A 22,227-nucleotide genomic window follows, 5' to 3' on the forward strand; every position below is an offset into this window, starting at 1 on the left:
CTGGTCTGTGCTCTTCTGGACAAGTCTCCTTTGTTCATTGACAGTTTTATTGGCCAGATGCAGGCTTTTAGCTAGACTCCTTGGAGCCAGCAGAGCAGAGTCTTCAACTTATGTCGCTGAGGAATTTTATTGTGACTGCTGACCTGTGTGTCTTTGTTTTAATAACTTGAACATAAATATTATTGTAAATCCTGGATTTAAGTCATTCAGCATGGAAATTGTAAGATTCTTCTACCCATAAGATCCTACAGACAAGACGAGACAACACCAACAGCCACACAGAGAAGGGCTAGATGGGGGCACAGGAGGTACCATCAATGTGGGGAAGGGTGGCGAAAACCATAAGGGTGACTCTAAGTTGGGGCGGGGTCAGGCAGACCAGGAGGGGGCTTGAGAAAATGGGCAGGGTCTAGCAGACTGGGAGGGGGCCTCAGAAATGACTCCTGGTTAGATGACCAGGGTGAAGGCCTGAGAGAAGGGGCAAGGTCCAGTGGCCAGGGAGAAGGCCTGAGGAAGGGAACGAGGGTGGCAAGGACAGGAAGGGCATGGGCAGTGGCAGTGAAGGACTGGTCAGACTGGTGAGCAGACCCTGTGGGCTGGACAGACTGGTGGGCAGTCATGGCAGGCTGGACAGACTGGTGGGTGGCCGCTGTGACAGGCTGGACAGACTGGTGTGTGGCCGCTGCGGCAGGCTGGACAGACTGGTGGGCAGCCGCTGTGGGCTGGACAGACTGAGGAGTGACAACAAGGACTTGGACAGAAGGGTAATGGGTGAGGTCAGTGAAGGCCACAGCGCAGATGGTGAGATCTGTGGCAGCCGCTGGACAGGAAGGATGTTCTGTGATGGCCACTGGGCTGTGGACGACTGCAGCAGACTGGGTGGCAGACCCTGGACAGAGGTCTGCAGACTAGCTGATGGCCACTGGATGGTCAGAAGCACTGCTGCAGGAACAGCTGTCACCTCCTGGCGGTCACCAGCGGGCTCCTCCGCCTCCTGGCAGTCAGCGGCAGGCTCCTCCACCTCCTGGCTGATAGCAGTGGGCTTCCTCCTCCTACGGTGACGTGAAGCCTGAGAAGTGCCCGGGGAGGAACAGGGCACATGCTGAGAGGGAGTAAGGATCACAGATCACCAATAGTGATATCTAAACTTTTGTTTTAGATAACATCTCTATGTGAAAACCATTTTGATGCTGCAAAGCATAAGGTTTCTAAATGCAAACATTTATAGGTTTCAGGGAAAGATGTGCTTGGCCAGTACAAATTATTCTGCCATCAAATATTTTACGGCAAATAATGAAAAAAATTTTTTCATTTGGATCAGCAATCCATCTCCACAGCAGGTCTTCAATCTCTGCAAGGTGGCAGACATGGTCCACCAGATCCCAGAAGGGTAAAACAAAAACCTCACTTACCACCTCCATGCTAAGCAGATTGTCCAAGCCCAAAAGGAAGAGCTGTTTTAACCAGGTATCATCAAAGCACCACCAGTGAGGCTCACTGACCAGCTCCATAGCGTAGACATCAAAACCACGAGTTGGCCATGGTGTGGTTGAGCTGGATGGCACTTTAAGAGACCCGTTCTTTTCGGGCTGGAGCAGGATCAGAAGAAAAGCCCATTGCCTCTGCTGGGTCCATTTTGAGGTCAAATCATTCTTTCACAATAATAGAAAGAGCAAGGCAGGACCCAAACACAGGGAGGCAAGGATAAGGGCTTTATTTACAAAAACAAATGTACAAACCAAAACACCTGTGAGGGGGAAAAACAGAAACAGAAAGATAAACTCGAGAAACTAACAAAAAACAGAAACTGACGAGTTAATAACAGGAACAGGAACAAACCGACTGGATACAAACAGCACAACGATAACAAATGATTTGACCAAGGACTCAACATGAGGAGAGCTTATATAGGGAGAGATAATTGGAAGAGAAGCTGCCACGGATGATCAGCTGATTGGAGTAATGATCATTGCGAAGGCAACTGGTGCTGGCAAACTCAACGTGGCACCTGCAAGACACAAGAGAGCATAAGAGACAAGGCAAACACAGGAAAAACACGCAGACGAGACAAATAGATAGTCTAGGGAGGCACAGTCAGGCCAGACTGTGACACTTACCTATAGGCTACATGATGATGGAAACAATCCAAAACACTTTAAAACCAGCACACTTTGACCTCTGAGATAACGGTGTAATATCCATTAATGATGCATGATTGATTGAATTAAGATTGAAATTGCAATATGGTCTTGTGAGATTAACCTTTAAAGGCTGCATTTTAAATGGTAAAAAAACGTTTTAGAAGAACAAAATAACTTCTTTTTTTCATATCGGTCATCATGTTATCATATTTTGTTTTTTGTATCTTTTGTATCTTTTCATCTTGTATGTATCTTCCGCAGTAGCTCTCTTTAAAATTTTGGCCTGTCATGTGTTCAACAGATCCAGTGTTTAACTGAAATAATTTATTGTTAGAACAGTGAAAAAGCTTTTGAAAATGTTTTAAGCATTCCTTAGTAAAACAGTGATCTGATGACAAAATAAGGAAAGTTACAAAATATCGGGATCGGCCTGTAGTTTTTTGTTAAAATTGGTATCAGCCAAAAAGTTTAATATTGGTGCGTCCCTAATTATATTATATACAAGTAGTAAGTATTATTTTATATAATAATGTGGATATTCACATAAATTCAAGGTTTAGGGAAAATATGTTTATTTATTTATTTATTTATTTATTTATTTAATGGTTCCATTACTTGACATTTTTTAGTCATAAAATCAAACATTTGTTAAAAAAAGGTTTTAAACATTTTTCAAAAATGTATGAAAACAAACATGAACACAAAGATTTGTATTACATTACTAGGAACTTGGCACATGCATACATGAATAAACTAAATGTTCAAAAGTTTTTTTTTCATTATTTGCCGTAAAATATTTGATGGCAGAATAATTTGTACTGGCCAAGCACATTTTTCCCTGAAACCTATAAATGTTTGCATTTAGAAACCATATGCTTTCCAGCATCAAAATTGTTTTCACATAGAGATGTTATCTAAAACAAAGGTTTAGATATCACTATTGGTGATCTTCAGATAAATTGTGTGTTTTAGAAAGGCACCAGTAATGTAACTAAAGCATTATTGCTCCTGCTTTGTTTTTATCTTTTACTTTCAATGGCCTTAATCTTCTTCTAAATAACATAATGGATTTAGAAATCAAAGCAGGAGCCTGATATTCAGAGGATTATCCATAAGTGCTTTATACCATCTTTTAGAAATCAGGTGTTTCAGTGTTCCACATAGTTTCCATTATAAAGTGGAGAAAGGTGATATCAGCTCTATGAAATGTTTGAATACAGAAGCATTATGTAAAAAAAAATACTCAAGTATGTATTTAAGATATTATTCTATTTATGCCAATTTTGAATGCCTGTTTTTGTCACTTTGATGCCTAATCTGTAAATGATACATGTTAACAATGGAAACTTCTCAGCCACAGGGAAAGCAAAAGTGTTGTTAAGTAGGCAGATGATGAAAAAAATAAAAAATAAAAGTTGAGTAATAAATCCAATACCAGAATTTACTAAAGTAAGCATAGTTCCTGCTCTAATACTATAATTACAGTAGTTGTTGTTACCACTGTGAAATCATTTAAAATTAAATGGTATCTATTTCAATGTAATGTAAATTCAACTTTCAGCATATTTTATCATTTTGTTTAATATCTTTTGTTGACGAGAGTGGTAATATAGCAAATGCAAATTGCTAAAAAACAACAACAACAAAAAAAAAAAACAATATTAATCGGGATGGAACCCAAAACACCATAAGATGTACTTAATTGATCAAAAAGGCTATACAGCCCCCTTATCAGACATGGTCACTATGAAGTGTTGTTGATTTAGTTATTCGGTACCATGGTATATATCAAAGTGCCATAGTATTACCATCTGATACCATCACTGAACCATGGCACCACTACAGTATTTTTTTATAATCTGCATATATGTTTATCAAATGGTTCCCAATCACTTCGAGAGAACTTGGAGAGTGTGTAGTGGTTCATACTTGCTTCTGATAGTAAGGGTGACTTAGACATTGCAAGGTCCAATCCAATGAAGGCTTGTCATTGGTTAGAAAATAAAGAGAAGATTTGTTGCACCATCAGTATGGCATAAGCTCAGGCTCGAGCTGGAGATGATGAGTGAAGGTAATAATGAAATCAGCAGTAATGTGGTGATCTGTCACTCCATCGATCCAGGTGAGGTCCTCAGTTAGCTTTTAATGATGTAATACACATCCTTTACTTTACTCATTGTTCTCCTAGACCTTAGGGATTTTAGACTGATTTATTTATTTATTTAATTTATTTTTTGTCTGTTTTAGGTCCCTGAAAATTTGTGAAAGACAAAGGAAATGGGAGAAGTTTTGCACCCACAAATATATCCCTCCAGTTTCAGATAGCCAAGATCAATGTGAAGGAATAAAACCTTTAAAGATTTACCCATGAAATCAGATTTGTATTTTTGTCCGAGTTTATTCCAAGGCCATATATATGCTAGTGTACTCCTAAAAGTTGAAAAAAACAAACTTTTAGCAAACATACACATTTAAAATTGTACAGTCTCTTATCAATTGTCAGCCTGATGGATAAATAAATCTTCTTATACAGTACATCTTGAGATCCTATGACTCACCCTGGGCCTCGTTTCCCAATAACAATTGATCTTAGCGGTTAAGAGCATTTTCTACGAGCGATTCTACGAACATTCGTTAATTTTTTTCGTGCATTTTCTAAAACTGCACTTAACATGAAAGAACGAGGATGAGCTTTAAGTGCTACTTCAGAGAGTCGCTGTCCACGTGACAGTGCTGAAATGTGAATGTATAGTGCTGCTCGTCATTGTAACTTCATTATATTTGTGCGTAACTTTACAAATATTTGTAATTTACCATACTAATATTTGTTTAAAAATATTTTCTGAAATATTCAACCTAATTAACTACATATTTACATATTGTTTTACAATAATTTTGTGCAGAACGATCTATTTCTTTTACACAATCTGCTTCCATAATCAGGAGTGCATGTGTAATATTTAGTTTTCACAAATTTATCTCGATATGAAAGCTTGCAGGATTAGTGAAGACAGCAGAGGCCCTCTGTTTGATCCTGCTAATTGCAACCATTCATTGAATATTACGAGGTTCACTATGTTATCACGCAGCGCAAAAAATAAGGAGATATTTAGAAGATGTGCTTTTAAGGACATTCACCAATAAATCGGAGGTCTGCTCTTTACTCCCAAAATTGATAACGGTACAGCAATGCTGCATGTGTGGTGTGACACAACTTGTAGTGCTGGCGCGAGAGACTTTGGGTGTCAGATAGGAAGGATGGTGAGCCAATATATACTGACGATTTTCATGCAGTTATTTAATTTTTTCTTCTCTCTCTGAATTTAATTTATACAGTTTTCTGCATCAGTCATGCCACCATTTTGCGTGTTACCAACTAGTCCAACTTGTCCACACAAATAACTTTATTTGTTTACTAATTAAACTATTCATCCATTTATATTGACTATTTTATGTATTTTGTTATTATTATTATTATTATTATTATTATTATTATTATTATTAGACTTGTCTGTTAAAATAAATAAAAAATAAAACATAGCTATCCTGATATTTAAGTTTTAGCATGAAATGTATATATAGGTATTTAAATTGTATCATTTACCAGCTGTAACTTTGCATTTGTCCTTATGTGCTTATGATGCTCTTTGCGCTGTACGATTTCTCCAGACTAATCTATAAATCTACAAGTATTTTCAAGTATTACTTAAGTTACGATGCTTTTAAGAAACGGGCTGCAAAATGAAGATGAATCATAAGATGGATTTTACGATTTACTTAGGGTTCCGATGCTTTTGAGAAACGAGGCCCTGGGCCTTTATTGTACCTTTTACATTGCCATTTTTTGTTCAACAAATTTCAATGGATTCATCAGACAGTAGAGGCAAAACGGATCTCAGAAAGAAATAATTTCTGCCCTATGGACAAAAAACAAACAAAAATAATAAAAAAAAAAAAAGAAAGAAAGAAAAGAAAAGAAAAGGAAAAAGTGTCCTCATTTGCCTGGCACACTGCTTTCTCTGAAATAAATTAGTCGCATCTTGCCAAGGATGAGGCTTCCAAATTGATGAACCCCAGCAGTAGACAGTCAGAAAAGGTAGACAGTTCCATACAGGAATTTCAGGATTTAACATGACAAAAATGCCCACAACATGAAGTATATTAAAGGAATACTTCACCCAAAAATGAAAATGCTCTCATGATTGACTCACCTTTAAGCCATGTATGACTTTCCTTCAGAAGAAGAACCAAAATTAAGATTTTTATAAGCACATTTCAGCTCTTTTTGTCCACAAAATGCATGTGAATGGGTGCCATTAGACTGCTTGCTATTTGACAGTCCAAAAAGCATATTTAGGCAGCATAAAAGTAATCAACACGACTGTTGTATACAAAGCGCACGCTTCCGACTTCTCGCGTGAACGTGCCATTGCGCTTACATCACTGTGCGTCGACTGCTGGCAGGAAGCGATTTTTTAAAGTTAATTAAGTTTTAATTTTCGATTTAATTTTCATTCAGACCTATCGATTTGCTTCAGAAGACATTAATTTATCAACTGGAGTCATGTGGACTACTTTTATGCTGCCTAAATATGCCTTGTGGACCGTAAAATAGCCAGCAGTCTAATGCATTGTATCGACAAAAAGAGCTGAAATGTGCTTATAAAAATCTTCACTTTGGTTCTGCTGAAGAAGGAAAGTCATACACATCTGGGATGGCTTAAAGGTAAGTACATCATGGGAGGATTTTCATTTTAGGGTGAACTAACCCTTTAACTATAAGCAAAGACATCAATGGGGGAAGGAATGTGTGTGTGGATTTTGTCTACATTGTGGGGACCAAATGTCCCCCATGGATAGTAAAACCTGAAATCTCTGACATTGTTGGGACATGAAAAAAGATTTCTTTGAGGGTAAGGTTTAGGTGTACAGGGTTAGGGGAAAGAAAATATCTTTAGCTTTGTATAAAAACAATGGACGTCAATGGAAATTAAAAACCATGATAGAAAAATAAGTTTTTATTTATTTATTTTGTATTTTTTATGGATGTGCATCCATGATGATAAAATGTAGAAAAAAACATTTGGCATGGTTGGGATCAGAACAGTTCATTTCAAGCATATACTCATCAATGCATTTCTTTGGACACATTCAAGTTTTGAGAGGGATTCCTGATGTAATACATTTTGATTCTTAATGTGCTTAAATGATATGGACATGGCTGCAATAAAAATTAAAACAAAATATAAAAACATTAAATAAAATTAAATTAAAAAAAATTGACAGGCTGTTTGGCAAAATATTGTTCTGGACAGAGAAAAGACTGAACTTTAAAGCAAATTAATTTATATTTAAATTGAAATGTATTTAATATTTATTCAAAGTTGAATATTTATTTAAATACATTTTTAAAAGTATAATAGGAATTTAAAGCTTTTGATTTAATATGAATTTAAAACCTTTGCACATTATTTTTCACCCAAAGCTTAACTGTAATTGATACACTAGTTTATGAAAGCTTAATAAACTAGTCTGATGTTGAGTGACTCTTGTTTGAAAATTTTGAATTTCTGAATCAGTAATATAGAATGGCCCATTCTGAAGGTGTTCTTGCCATTTATCTATCACTTTTTGATCAGAGGTTTTTCCTCAGGGTTTTGATAACTGTTTATTACTACTGACTGCACTTATTACAACCTACCTAATGGCCAAATAAAGCTATAATCACACCACAAATATATAGACTTAGTTATTAAACAGCCTTTAAACCACATTTTATTTTATTTTACATGATTATTTAATTTCATGTATTAATATTTCGTATTTTATTTTATTTTTTATTCATCTTACTGTAGACAGCAACTAGAAATATAAAGGAGGTAAAAACAGACATTTTGACTATTATTTTATTTATTGGTAGTATTGTTATCAACATAATTAATATACAGTATATTTATTTATTTAATTTAAATTCATTTTATTTTTATATGTCTTACTGTAGACAGCAGCTAGAAATATAAAGGAGGTTAAAAGAGACTAATTTAGTGTTCATTGACACTTATGCAAAAGTGACATAGTGACTATTTCCTGCCAGGAAACTAATGGCCATGTGTCTCACACAAGCGCAAATAAATTCATTCTGACATGAATCACTGGACACACACTTTCTGACACTCTGATGGTGCGTGGCATGCTCTGGCCAGCTGATGTAGCAGATGGTTCAGGACGGACCCAGGAAGGTGTTTGATGGATGGAGATTGGTTTATTTAATTGCATATTAAGTCTGCCACCTCTACCAGGGTGAAAGTTGCCTGTCTGTTCGTGTGGCTTTTAACTCCTTTAGCCAAAGCCCCTCACAGCTAATACCACTCACATACACTATATCCATACTATTCTCTCATAAAGCAGACCAAACGGCAGACAGATATTTTTACCACATGATTTACCTTCCTACAAAAAACTAAAAAAAAGTTGTTTTTAAAAATAAATAGAAAAATTTAAAGAAACCCTTCACAATTTACCTCAGTTTAGCCTGCAACCTACCAAACTTAATTGCCATTTATGAAAAAAAAAAAATAAATAAATAAATAAATATATATATATATATATATATATATATATATATATATATATATATATATATATATATATATATATATATATATATATATATATATATATATATATATATATATATGTATATGTTACTGTGATGGGTCACTCTACCCTGGAACAAAGTCAGAAGTGTTTTTTGAGTTGCCTGAATAGAATCTGGCATCGCTAAGATTCCAAGCCAGGATTCGTTTCTGGGATCAGTTAATCCCAGGATCGCTAATCATAATACTTCATTAAAATGCCCACAATGCTCAATTGGGCAAAAGTGGAAAGAGAAATTTGTATTAATGCTGTTGCCAGGCATGCATTTAATTTGTATTATTATTGAAAAAGAGGCAACTGACTCTTTTATCTCATTGTTGTAGATGGCAGATGTTTAGTGTTGCAAAAGCAGGTCAAAGTAAGCACAACCTTCTCTCAGTAATTTGGCTAATTACTTTCTTAAAGTAATGATCTGTGTCTTTTCACACAATATGTGCGATGCTAGAGCACAGTTATGGAGTAAAGATTCATGATTGTGGCCTGAGGAAACCGCTCACATTGTTTGGAGAAGTTAATTCAGCTTTGGAAGGTCTTTTTTTTTCTTTTCTTTTCTTTTTTTTTTTAATAGATCCAACTGTTTATGAAAGTTTTAAAGCTCGCAATGTATTCAAGACAGTATATTACAATGTCTTTCATCACATTTCTGCATTTTTTACCTGTTTTTTCTCTCTTCCCTGTCTCTCTTCTGTCCAGTTTGTCCTGGCACTGATAACAAGCTCAGTACACTGTCTGATCTGGATCAGCAGTACAGAACTCTTCGCAAGTTCTACGAGAACTGTGAGGTGGTCATGGGAAATCTGGAGATCACCAGTATCGAACGGAACCGCAACCTGTCTTTCCTCAAGGTAAGCTAAATCCCAAAGTATACTTCGGTTTTGATGCGAACGCTTAGCGTCTGTGAACATTCAGTTGAACGTGAGCCTGTCAAAATATACTTAATTTGACTGTGCAGACATACACATGTGGTTGGCGCATGACCCTACGACTACTATGAGATACTGGATTATTTCTCTTCAGGAGTTTAGACACATAAAGATGTCTTTATATTCCTTCAGACTGGAGTTATACAAATGCAGGACCTACTCACACATGCGTTCTTGACGTTCACATACACTGTTGTTGTTTCCACATTCATCTCTTGTTGTTTAGTGGCGACTACATCTTCTAGCACTTATTTGTGACAGCAATGGCTCAAATAATAGTGCAAGTGCAGGCGAATGTGCATTCTGCGCGTTCAAAGATGTGCGGCTAGAAAAATCAGGCTGTGCACGTTTAGTGCTCGAGCACTCTGCTGATGAAGAAATTTGGTTCACGCATCCTGTACTATTTGTACTATTTGTGGTACAAATGTACTACTTTACTATCAAATAGTTTTGCGTTCCCTTGCAATAAGTTTTGCGTTCCCCCACAATAGTTTGCATTCCCTCGCAATACATTTTTCTACAATTTACTACAGTAACCATAGTTTAACCATGATATTTGCAGTTAAACCACAGTGATAATATAGGAAAACAAAAAATATGTTAATAAAAATAATATTTTTTGTTGTTATTATGGTTTTACTATACAAATACCATATTTGAACTGGTTTTACTATAGTAATATTGTAAACTGTAGTAACCATAGTTTTTTTTTTTTTTTTTTTTTAAATCAGGTTTTCCTATAGTAATATTGAAGTAAACATGACTGTTGTAGTCTAATCATGTTTTTTGGTGGAAACCATGGCTTTAATACAGAATACTGTATCCATATAGTAACCATGGTTTTACTATAGATTGATCATGGTAGTTCTTGTGGTTACTATGGTTTTACAACAAATATTGTAGTAATACCATAATAACCCGATAATATCCAAACTGATATTCAATTATTTATAACAACATCTGCCGATAACCATACCGATAGTTTGGTGGTACTTCTTTTTATGCTACTTTATTTCAAATCACTGATAATTAATTACACAACTTTCAAAAAGATAATAGTTTAATAATAACTTTGTAACTTTAATAATACAATTAAATAATACATTTTAATGGCCCCGATCATTGGTCAATACCATTGTTTGGCTAATACAAAACAGTAGGTACTCTACATAAAAGGTCTTAGGTCACATTTAATTTTTTGCATTTTATTGTCCTGGAAAGATATAAGACATATTGTACAAGATATTGAAATAAATAAATAAAACAAAAACAGTACTATGGACCCTCATAGCTGGATCAAATTAAAGTCTTAGTAACATATGTTGACCTCTTATCAAATCAAAACACACAAAGCCAGAGTACCAGTTCCCTGTCTGTCACTCACTCGACGTTGTGTCAATGTAGTGACACTAGGGGTTCGCTCTTGAGAGCCCCAATCACCTTTGCTTTATTCAGAAAAGGCCAATGAAAATTGGCGAGTGGAAATTGCATGCCACTCTCCATCCTGGTCATACGGGTATAAAAGGAGATGGCATGCACCACTCATTCAGACTTGTTCTTTGGAGCCAAGCGCATGTGTTTGTGTGTTCGTCCCGTCACCTTATTCTTTGCTGCTGGAATTTATGGCGCATATCAGCGGTCGCCCTCGCATGGTCGAGTGTTGTGCTTCCCCTGGGTGCTTCCGTGGCCACAGGTGTTAAAAGAATATATTCCAAAAGAGAATATTTTCTCTAATAGAGCTCTCACTAATGATTGGCTCTCCCATCGGATGGCCATGAGATCTGCCTCAAGTGCTTGGGTCACCAGCACGCCGAGGCAGCTTTCGTGGAGGGTTCATGTTCTCACTGCGAGAACATGCCCATGAGAACGTTGCGGTTGCGGCTCTCTTCCTTCTTTGTGAAGCAGAGAGCCACCACGGCTGCTTCCTAACGCGGTCCATCCTGCATTGAAACTCAGGCGGCTGCGTCGGCGAGCGCCGCGGGCGATTTGGATGTGGATATGGGAGCGTTTCTGCCGGCTCAATCCCTGCGGACCTCCCAGCCGCCAGCATGCTCGTTCTGCCTGGTGGAGTTCACGAGCGAGATAGGCGGTCTGCCTCAGGGTGGATTTAATATCTCGTTCGGGGCTCACGACGAGGATGAGTTATCGGTTGCAGCATCGGAGGGTGGGCTTCTGCTCTCGGAAGCAGACAAATCTTCTGAGCTCCCGCTCTCAGGCGGTAGAGCTCAGGATGAGGCAGACGCTGAGTTGGCAGCCGTGCTTGCCCTGGCGGCCACGAACATCGGGCTGGAGTGGAACCCTCTGACCTGCCCTGAGCATTCGCAGCTAGATGATTGGTTTCCAGTGCCCTTCTTCCCGGAAGTGCACGAGGAGCTAATGAAGTCGTGGAAGGCAGCTTTCTCTGCCCGTACACGCTTCACCGGCTCATCTGCCCTAACTACCCTCGATGGCGAAGCTGTTAAGGGATATGTTGAGCATCCCCAGGTAGAGCGTGCAGTCGCAGTGCATTTATGCCCACAGGGTGCAGCCACCTGGTGGAACCAACCAAGGCTCCCTTCCAAGGCGTGTAAGTTTTCTTTGTCACTCATGGCGAAGGCTTACAACGCCGTGGGTCAGGCCGTTTCCCCCTGCATGCCATGGCCATCCTGCAGGCCCACCAGGCCAAGGCGTTCAAAGATCTGCACAAGGGAAGGACTGACCCAGGGCTTATGCAGGAACTGCATACCATGACTGACCTTGCTCTATGGGTGACGAAAGTCACGGCACGTGCCCTGGGCCTGACAATGTCCACTTTGGTGGTCCAAGAGCAGCACCTGTGGCTCAACCTTGCAGAGATTTGTGACACTGAGAAAGTCTGCTTTCTCGATGTGCCCATCTTCCAAGGGGGGCTCTTTGGTGACTTTGTCAAGGATTTCGCCCACCAGTTCTCGATGGTGAAGAAGCAGATGGAGGCCATCAAACACATCCTGCCGCGGTGCAGCTCGGACGCATATAGGCCTCCAAAGTCCCACACCCCATCTGCATCTCGCCGGGGCCGTCCTCCAGCGGTGCCGGCCATGGCTCCCCGACCATCGGAGCCCATATGCCGGTCTCTGAGAAGAAGATCTTCCCACAGAGAGGCGGCACCGCCTGCCTGCCAGCCGGCCACCAAGAACCCCAGGCGGGCTACAAGGCGGTCCTGAGACGGGTGACACAGGAATGTTTGTGCTCTCATTGACGACTCTGACCCAGGTGTGCACACGGGCCCTACTCCCGCCCCTGGGTCAGCACGAGGTGGGTATCCCAACAACGCTGGATGCCTTCTGGGCTCCGGTACCCAAATTGTCAATAAAAGAGCAGTTTCCTCATTCCCTGGGTCATTCTCCAATGCTCAGCCCCTCCGGCCCTCGCACCCACGATGGCCAGGCGCTGGAAGTCTTTCTGGTCAGCGAGCGGGACGCAAGTATCTCGCATTCCCTTGTCTTCCATCAAAAGAAAGCCGGCAAACAGGTAATTGTGTGCGCCCAGGGACCTTGTGTTTCGGCACCTTGACCGAATGGGGCTTCAGGTCAACTGGAGTGGTGGTGGCGTAGTGGACTAAAGCACTGAACTGGTAAGCAAAAAGTTGTTGGTTCAATCCTCACAGCCACCACCATTGTGTCCTTGAGCAAGGCACTTAACTCCAGGTTGCTCCAGGGGGATTGACCCTGTAATAAGAGCACTGTAAGTCGCTTTGGATAAAAGCATCTGCCAAATGCATAAATGTAAATGGAACTGGGAAAAGAGCAAGCTCTCCCCAGCACAAAGCATCACTTTCTCAGTTTGGAGTTGGACTCAGTCACCCTGATGGCATGCCTTACAAACGAGCATGCACAGTCGGTGCTGGCCTGCCTGAAAACCTTCACACAGATGGTAGCGGTCCCGGTGAAACAATTTCAGAGGCTCCTGGGGCATATGGCATCCTCAGCGGCAGTACTCCCCCTTGGGTTGATGCATATGAGACCTCTCCAGCTCTGGCTACAGACTCGAGTCCTGAGGTGGGCATGGTGCCACGGCACCCAGCGCGTGACTATCATGCCTCGGTGCCATCAAACTTTCAGTCCTTGGTCAGACCTGGCATTTCTGCGGACAGGGGTTCGCTTAGATGGGCAGGTCTCAAGGCATGTCGTGGTCATGACAGATGCCTTGAACTCAGGCTTGGGCGCTGTGTGCAACAGGCAGGCAGTATCGAGGCTCTGGACAGGGCCCCGCCTGCAATGGCACATCAACTGCTTAGAGTTGCTGGCAGTATTGCTGGCCCTAGAGGCTTTGGCAGTTGATTCAGGGCAAGCACATGTTGATCCGGACAGACAACACAGCGACTGTGGCATACATAAACCGCCAGGGCGGGGTACGCTCACGTCGCATGTCGCAACTCGCCCATCGCCTCCTCCTCCTTTGGAGTCAGCAGACGTGAAGTCTCTGCAGGCCACTCACCTCCCGGGCATCCTCAACCGTGCAGCAGATTTGCTTTCGTGGCAGGTAATGCTCCACGGAGAGTGGAGACTCCACCCCTGTGCAGTCCAGCTGATTTGGGAGAAATTCAGAGAGGTGCAGGTGGACCTGTTTGCCTCCTGAGAGTCCTCTCACTGCCCCCTTTGGTACTCCCTGTCCGAGGCTTCCCTCGGCATGAATGCCTTGGCGCACGGCTGGCCTCGGGGACTGCGCAAGTATGCGTTTCCCCCAGTGAGCCTCACTGCACAGATATTGTGCAAAGTCAGGGAGGACAGGCAACAAGTCCTGATGGTTGCGCCATACTGGCCCAACCGGACTTGGTTTTCAGACCTGATTCTCCTGGCAATAGCCCCTCCCTGGTGTATTCCCCTGAGGCAGGACCTTCTCACTCATGGGCAGGGCACACTCCGGCACCTTCGGCCAGACATCTGGAATCTCCATGTCTGGCTCCTGGACGGGACGCGGAGGACCTAGCAGGCCTTCCGCCAGCGGTGGTAGACGCTATCACTCAGGCAAGAGCCCCCTCCACGAGGTGGCTGTATGCTCTGAAGTGGCGTCTCTTTGTGAATTGGTGTTCTTCCCGCGGGGAAGATCCACGAAGATGTGCAGCCGGGTCTGTGTTGTCCTTTCTACAAGAGGGACTGGAGAGACGGCTTTCTCCTCTACCCTGAAAATGTATGTGGCTGCTTTTGCAGCATATCATGATACACTGGATGGGAGACCCTCTCAACAATATGACCTGATCACCAGGTTCCTCAAAGGCGCAAGGAGATTGAATCCCCCTACACCGTGCCTGATTCCTTCTTGGGATCTCTCTGTGGTCCTACCTGCCTTACAGAGAGCCCCATTTGAGCCCTTGGAGCAGGCCGAGCTCAGCACTTTGTCCCTGAAGACAGCCCTCCTGGTGGCGCTCACTTCTATCAAGAGGGTGGGGGACCTGCAGGCGCTCTCTGTCACCAGCGAATGCCTGGATTTTGGGCCGGCACACTCTCACGTGATCTTGAGACCCCGGCCTGGTTATGTACCCAAAGTTCCCACCACTCCCTTCTGGGATCAGGTGGTGAACCTGCAAGTGCTCTCTTCAGAGGAGGAAGACCCGGCCTTGCCGTTGCTGTGTCCAGTTCGCACCCTGCGCATCTATCTGGCCCGCACAGATGCTCAGAGCAGCTCTTTGTCTGCTTTGGAAGGCAGCAGAAGGGGAAAGCTGTCTCCAAACAGAGGTTGTCCCATTGGATTGTGGATGCCATTTCTCTGGCTTACCAATCACAAGAACTGCCGTGCCCTTTGGGAGTCCAGGCACACTCCACTAGAGGTGTTGCGTCCTCCTGGGCACTGGCGAGGGGCACCTCTCTAGCAGACATATGCAGAGCAGCGGGTTGGGCTACACCCAATACCTTTGTGAGGTTCTACAACCTGCGCATAGAACCAGGTTCAATCCGAGTGTTACGGGGTAACAACAGGTAGGCCAGGCGCCCGGTCAGGTGTATTGCTTGCATTGCACCTTTCCCCTTTTGAAGTGATAATGTGCACTATCTTGTCCACAACAGTTCCCCGTAACTAGTGAACACTGGATGCCTCTTTAATTCCTTAAGCACTATTCGGTGGCAAACTCGGTGGAGGAGTGAAGCCGTCAGGCCCAGTACTCATGGTATGCCCCTTTTTAGGTGAGCCTGTGTACTTGGGCTCAGTGCTCCATACGTGGTGATTCTCCCCTCGGTAATCCCGTATGATGCATTTCCACTGTTCGGTTTCCCCTCAGGTGAACCCTGTGTTTCCCCTCGTCAGAGCTCTGCTCTGCCTCAGCCACTGTTGCTGTGTACCCTCTCCGTAGATAGGGTCCTCCCCAGTGGCATCATTCCATATGTGAACTTCCCCATCAGTAAGTCCATGTGAGGTATTCTCCACATGTTAAACTCCCTCCAGTAGGATGTGGTCTCCGTAGTGCTCTCCCTCCTGGAGAGGGAAGAGCACTTCCCCAGCACTATTCTGGCAGGTGCTCGACAGGATATTACTTAATTCAAAAATCAGGAAAGGCCACCGCCTGTAGCTTCCTTGGGTAAGTGCCTCCTCCCACCCTTATTGGGACCCGGGAGACCCCTTACCTAACTCACTGGAAGGTCACGACGTGGTCAAGTTCTCACTGTGAGGCACGCAGCAGCCTGCCTGTGTCCGCTCCTCTGTACCTCATGAGATGGTTCAGCGCCTGCAGTGTTTTGTATAGGAACCCCTAGTGTCACTACATCAACACAACGTAGAGTGAGTGACAGGCAAGGAACGTCTTGGTTACTGGTGTAACCTCTGTTCCCTGATGGAGGGAACGAGACGTTGTGTCCCTCCTGCCGCGTTGCTGAACTGACCGCTGACATGGCTGGAACTCTCTCTCAGCTCTTCAGCACAACTCTGAATGAGTGGTGCACGCCATCTCCTTTTATACCCATATGTCGGGGGCAGAGAGTTGCATGCTAATTCCACTCACCAATTTTCATTGGCCTTTTCTGAATAAAGCAAAGGTGATTGGGGCTCTCAAGAGCGAACCCCTCATGTCACTACATTGACACAACATCTCGTTCCCTCCATCAGGGAACAGAGGTTACACCAGTAACCAAGATGTTTTCATTTGTTTGTGTAATGGTTCATTAGGCTAATATAATGGAAACCTGAAGCTGGTTAACATTTCAATTAGTTCTTGGCATCATTAGTTAAATAACTGGTAATTTGTGCAGCGGATAAGCTGTGGTCATTATACAAAAGTTTTGACTGCAGAATGATGCAATTGACCAATGAGAAAGTAGCATTTCAGAGAGCCGTGTAATAATACATGATAGTATGGTACCATCAGTAAACATTCAGTACTGCTCCATCATTCTCCTCTCTCTCTTTAACCCTATTATTGTTTATATCCAAACTATCTACTGTATCACATTGTGTGTAGCAGCATCCCCATAGAGTCAAAGCTCTAGATGTTCTGAAGATTGTGTGCCTTAGTGTCTCAGTGTGTGGGCCAGATGCTAACCTCACTGCTGGAGGAAAAGACTGTGGATAGAAACACCGAGAAGTAGTCAGCTGTAGTCTCTGAGGCGGGTGTATTGCTCTGGGGCTGTACTCACCAAGCAGAAAGCCCATCTGGTGAAGAGCTTCTCTATGCAAACATGACATTTTCATGAGGTGAAGACAAAGATGAGTTATAGCTTGAAATCATATGCTGAATGATATGCTGGTTATGTTGGCTTGAAAAATCCCTAAAAAAAGACCAAAATTACTAAATGTAACACCTCCTAGAGCTTTCAAGCTACATCCATCAAACATGGCACAGACCTTCAGACTGTTCTGACTTAGTGCTCTGGCTTTCCTAACTGATCAGACTTATGGCTTGTCCATCCACTCACCTACCAGCGAGACAGGCACAAGACCAGCACTAATGTGTATAAACCAGTCTGGACCAGCATGGAAATTCTGGTATTTTCAGCAAGCTGGAATAAAGAAAAACATATTCTTCAGATGACTCATCCCTGCTGAAAAAAAAAAAAAAAGGTTTAGACCAGTTTGGACCATCTTAAATTCCAGATTTTAGATGGAAAATATTGATCTGTTATTGGCCAAGCTGGATAAGATGAGTATTGTTACAAGTAGACCAGCCTGACCAGTGTAGCTATGATGATTAGCCAGCTATACACAGCCTTACACTGGTAATCAGCCATAGCACAGTCTCGTTACCAGTGTTGGGCATAATTGGATTTAAAGGTAATTTTTTTACAGTAACCTGATTACTTTTAGGTGCAAAAGTAATGTAACACATTATATTTTAAATTCTTGTAATCAGATTACAGTTACTAACTTTCAGTGAAAGTAATTACTTTTAAGTACTTGGGTTACAAATATTTCTAAAAAAACGTCTTTTATGTGTAATACAATTAAAATGTCAATGTTCATATGTATGTTTGTTTGCGTTTCTGTGACAGCTGAAGGGTGTGCGATAATGAACAAGGACTAAAAAAATTTTGAACGGAAAAACAACAAAATTTATTTTTTAAATCTAGGGCTGTCAATTGATTAAAATTCATAATCTTATTAATTACATGGTATGCAGATTAATTAATCAAATTATATTGTGTGTGTGTGTGTGTGTGTATATATATATATATATATATATATATATATTATAAAAAAATAGTATTCAGATAATTAAAATGCATTACATTATTGTGGCAGAGGAGTTAATCATTGATAAGACAATACAAAAATTGGCTTTAAAATCCATTGTATTGTTTATTTGCAAATTATTGAACATAAGCCAGTAATTGGCCTACAGCTGACAGCAATCCATTTTGCAATTGAATTTCTCAATCAGCCCGAGATTTATTTTGAGGGCTTGTCTAAGGACCCATCAGTGTACACCTGTATCAGATGGAGGCTTTTGGAGCATCTCACTTTGGTTGCATAGCATCCAAAATGTTTAGGTCACTGTGTCAAGTTACTTGGAAATACTTAGAAAAACACAAGGGATTTGTGATCCATCAAGCTGTGTTTTGAACACAAGAATGCGTCCTCGTGTTGTGCTGTCTGCTGAAAGGTTGGTTTGTTACCAGAACAAGATCAACAGCACCACAGACACTCGCAGTTTGTTTAGAACATTCAACACACTTCTCTGCCCTCCCCCTCCACCACCTGACACATCACTGACAGCAGATGTCACATTTTTTATTAATAATGTTACAACCATCAGCAAAACATTCTCAGCACCGCTCCCTGTCAAACACCTGTCTCCTGTATGCAACTCTTCTATCTCTATGTTCTCTCCTCTGACTGACATTGAGGTCTCTAAACTCCTCCTCTCCAACCACCCCACCACCTGTTCCCTTGACCCCATTCCTTCTCACCTTCTCCAGGCCATCTCTCCGTCCATCCTACCTGCACTCACACACAAAATTAACACATCTCTACTTACAGGCACTTTTCTCACTATATTTAAGCAGGCTCGAGTAGCCCCACTGCTGAAGAAACCCGCACTTAACCCCACACAAATAGAACACTACAGACCAGTCTCTCTCATCCCATTCATGGCAAAAACACTTGAAAGGGCGGTTTTCAATCAAATCTCTGCCTATCTCTCACAGAACAAGCTGCTGGATGACAATCAGTCAGGCTTCAAAAGTGGACACTCCACCGAGACTGCCCTGCTGTCTGTCATTGAGACGCTGAGACAGGCGAAAGCTAAATCCAGATCATCCGTCCTGATTCTGCTGGACCTTTCTGCAGCCTTTGACACAGTCAACCATCAGATCTTACTCTCTACCCTCTCCTTGCTGGGCATCACAGGAACTGTGCTTGACTGGTTTAATTCCTATCTCTGAGGTAGGTCCTTCAAGGTAGCCTGGAGAGGTGAGGTATTCAAGCCACACCAGCTGCTTACAGGGGTACCTCAGGGATCAGTGCTTGGGCTACTTCTCTTCTCTATATACACAACATCACTGGGACCCATCATTCAGGCACATGGTTTCTCTTACCACTGCTACGCTGATGACATGCAATTCTACTTGTCTTTCCAACCCAATGACACCACAGTGGCTGCTCGAATTTCTGCCTGCCTGGCAGACATCTCGGCTTGGATAAAGGAACACCACCTGCAACTCAAACCATCCAAGGCTGAACTCCTTGTCTTTCCAGCCAACCCTACTGTTGAACACAACATCACCATGCAGCTGGATGCAACTACAGTAACACCTTCCAAAACGGTCAGAAATCTAGGGGTAACTATCGACAACAAACTACATTTCACAGACCACATCTCAAAGACCTCAAGATCATGTAGATTTACACTGTACAATATCAGGAAGATAAGACTCTTCCTCCCTGAATATGCCACACAACTGCTTGTCCAGTCACTTGTCATAACTAGACTGGACTACTGTAACGCTCTCATTGCAGGCCTCCCTGCATGTGCAATTAGACCCCTGCAAATGATCCAGAATGCAGCAGCATGTCTGGTCTTTAATGAACCAAAGAGAGCGCATGTTACACCACTCCTCATCTCTCTCCACTGGCTGCCGGTTGATGCACGTATCAAATTCAAGGCTCTGATGCTGGCATATAGAACAGTCACTGGGTCTACTCCAGCATACCTAAAATCATTTATGCAGAGCTACGCGCCCACTAGAAGCCTGCGGTCGGCTAAGGAACGTCGCCTTGTTGTACCAACACAAAGAGGCACCAAAACACTTTCCCGGACTTTCAGCTTCATCGTACCACGTTGGTGGAATAACCTTCCCAACTCCATCCGTGAAGCTGACTCACTCTCTGTCTTCAATTAACGACTAAAAACACATCTTTTCCATGAGCACTTAACCAGTCATAAAAAAATAAATACAAAATTCTTGTTGCACATTAATCTGTTTTGAATACTATTCTGATGCTAGTGAAACTTTGTAATATGGCACTTTTCATACCACTGTCTCCTTAAGATGATTCGCTTATGTCTTCCTCTTTTGTAAGTCGCTTTGGATAAAAGCATCTGCCAAATGAATAAATGTAAATGTAAATGTTCTCTGTATAAGCGGAGCGTTGCCTACACAGCTAAAGTTCCGCTGACTGCCCCCTGGAGAAAATAGGTGGTACTTCAAACATGAATTGCTCAGGTATCTTCCTTATTATGGTCCAGGGATATGATTAATTGCGTAATCTTGTTATGATTTTAGAGAAGTAGTTAGTAATTTGTAGTGGATTACTTTTTTAGTAACTTACCCAACACTGCATGTCGAATTTTGGTAATTTTGTGATTTGCAGAGAGTAGGGGCTCAAGTCTGCTTTTCTTTTTTCATTATTTCAAATGTAATGAAGTGTGTAGTGATCAGGGCTTAGGGAAATTAATCAAAACCCTCTCCGATTTCTGTATCTTTAATAAGTTCCTAATCAGTGAACAAGATGATGGAAATGAAAAGTTTTGGGGAAAAAAAGAGGGGAGCTGGGCAAAGTTTTGGGTTTTGCCAAATTATTTGGATAAGCAATATACAGCCGCTTGTTATCACAAACTAAACCCAGACAGGTTGACTGTATCCCACGTATTTCACGACTAGTTGCCAAATAAATAAATAAACACATATATCGACAGGAATTAATGATTAAAGTTATTGTAGTGTTGCCACTTTACAAAGGTTCCATTTGTTAACATTAGTTTACAACATTAGTTGATGTTTTATTGTAACATGAACTAACAATAAAAAAACAAAATACTTTTACAGCATTTACAAATCTTGGTTAATGTTAATTATAACATATAGTAGCGTACTAAATTTTTCAAATAAAAAGTTGTATATGTTAACATTAGTTAATGCAAAATAAACTAACATGAACTAACAATAAACAATTTTATTTTTATTGACTAACATTAACATAGATTAATAAATGTTTAAAAAAATAAAATATATTATATAAATATATGTTAGTTCATGATACCTATGGAAACTTATTGTAAAGTGTTACCAAGAGACTTTATTTTGCATAATAAAAGAGACCACGGATTAATACGAGAGACTTGAAACTAGTCCAGCTATGTAGGAAAATCAGTTGCCTGGCACAACGGTCAATTTTACAGTTTGCCTATCATTATACAAAAATATTTGACTGCAAAATGCCACGATTGACCAGTATCAATTGAATAATCCAGAGAGTTGTGGTATAAAGTGTAATATGTTTAGCTGCAATCTGACACACCAACTTTAGAAGATCAAATAAAGATATCTGGTATCTTAACAGCTATTACCTCAGCATGCATGGAGATGCATGCATGCAGCTTTTAGATAGCGATGTTAAGATGTTCCTCATCTTCACAGTGGAGGTCTATAGAGTGTAAAGATGAACACAGATACATAATGACTTTTGCATTACTAAGGTCTATAAAGAGCAATACATCTTTGAAAGAACTGTTTTTTTCTAAGTGGAACTCTTTTATTTCTAAAGAAAAAAATGGTAAAACAAATACAAAGATACAGAAAGAAAGTAGGAGGATAGAAAGTTGAACACAGTTTAGTGCACTTAAC

At 41.4% G+C, this 22,227-nt stretch overlaps 1 protein-coding gene across 1 annotated transcript in view; it reads left to right on the plus strand.

Moving 5' to 3' along the window:
- The window catches only part of LOC127444346 (receptor tyrosine-protein kinase erbB-4-like), a 297,320-nt gene that overhangs the window by 141,824 nt on the left and 133,269 nt on the right, over positions 1–22,227 (plus strand). The window contains exon 2 of the mRNA XM_051703648.1: positions 9,492–9,643. Within this exon, the coding sequence (XP_051559608.1) occupies positions 9,492–9,643 (152 nt within the window). The remainder of the gene's footprint in view (positions 1–9,491; positions 9,644–22,227) is intronic.

The sequence above is a fragment of the Myxocyprinus asiaticus genome, chromosome 7 (genome assembly GCF_019703515.2).
Source record: "Myxocyprinus asiaticus isolate MX2 ecotype Aquarium Trade chromosome 7, UBuf_Myxa_2, whole genome shotgun sequence".
NCBI classification, from domain to species: domain Eukaryota; kingdom Metazoa; phylum Chordata; class Actinopteri; order Cypriniformes; family Catostomidae; genus Myxocyprinus; species Myxocyprinus asiaticus.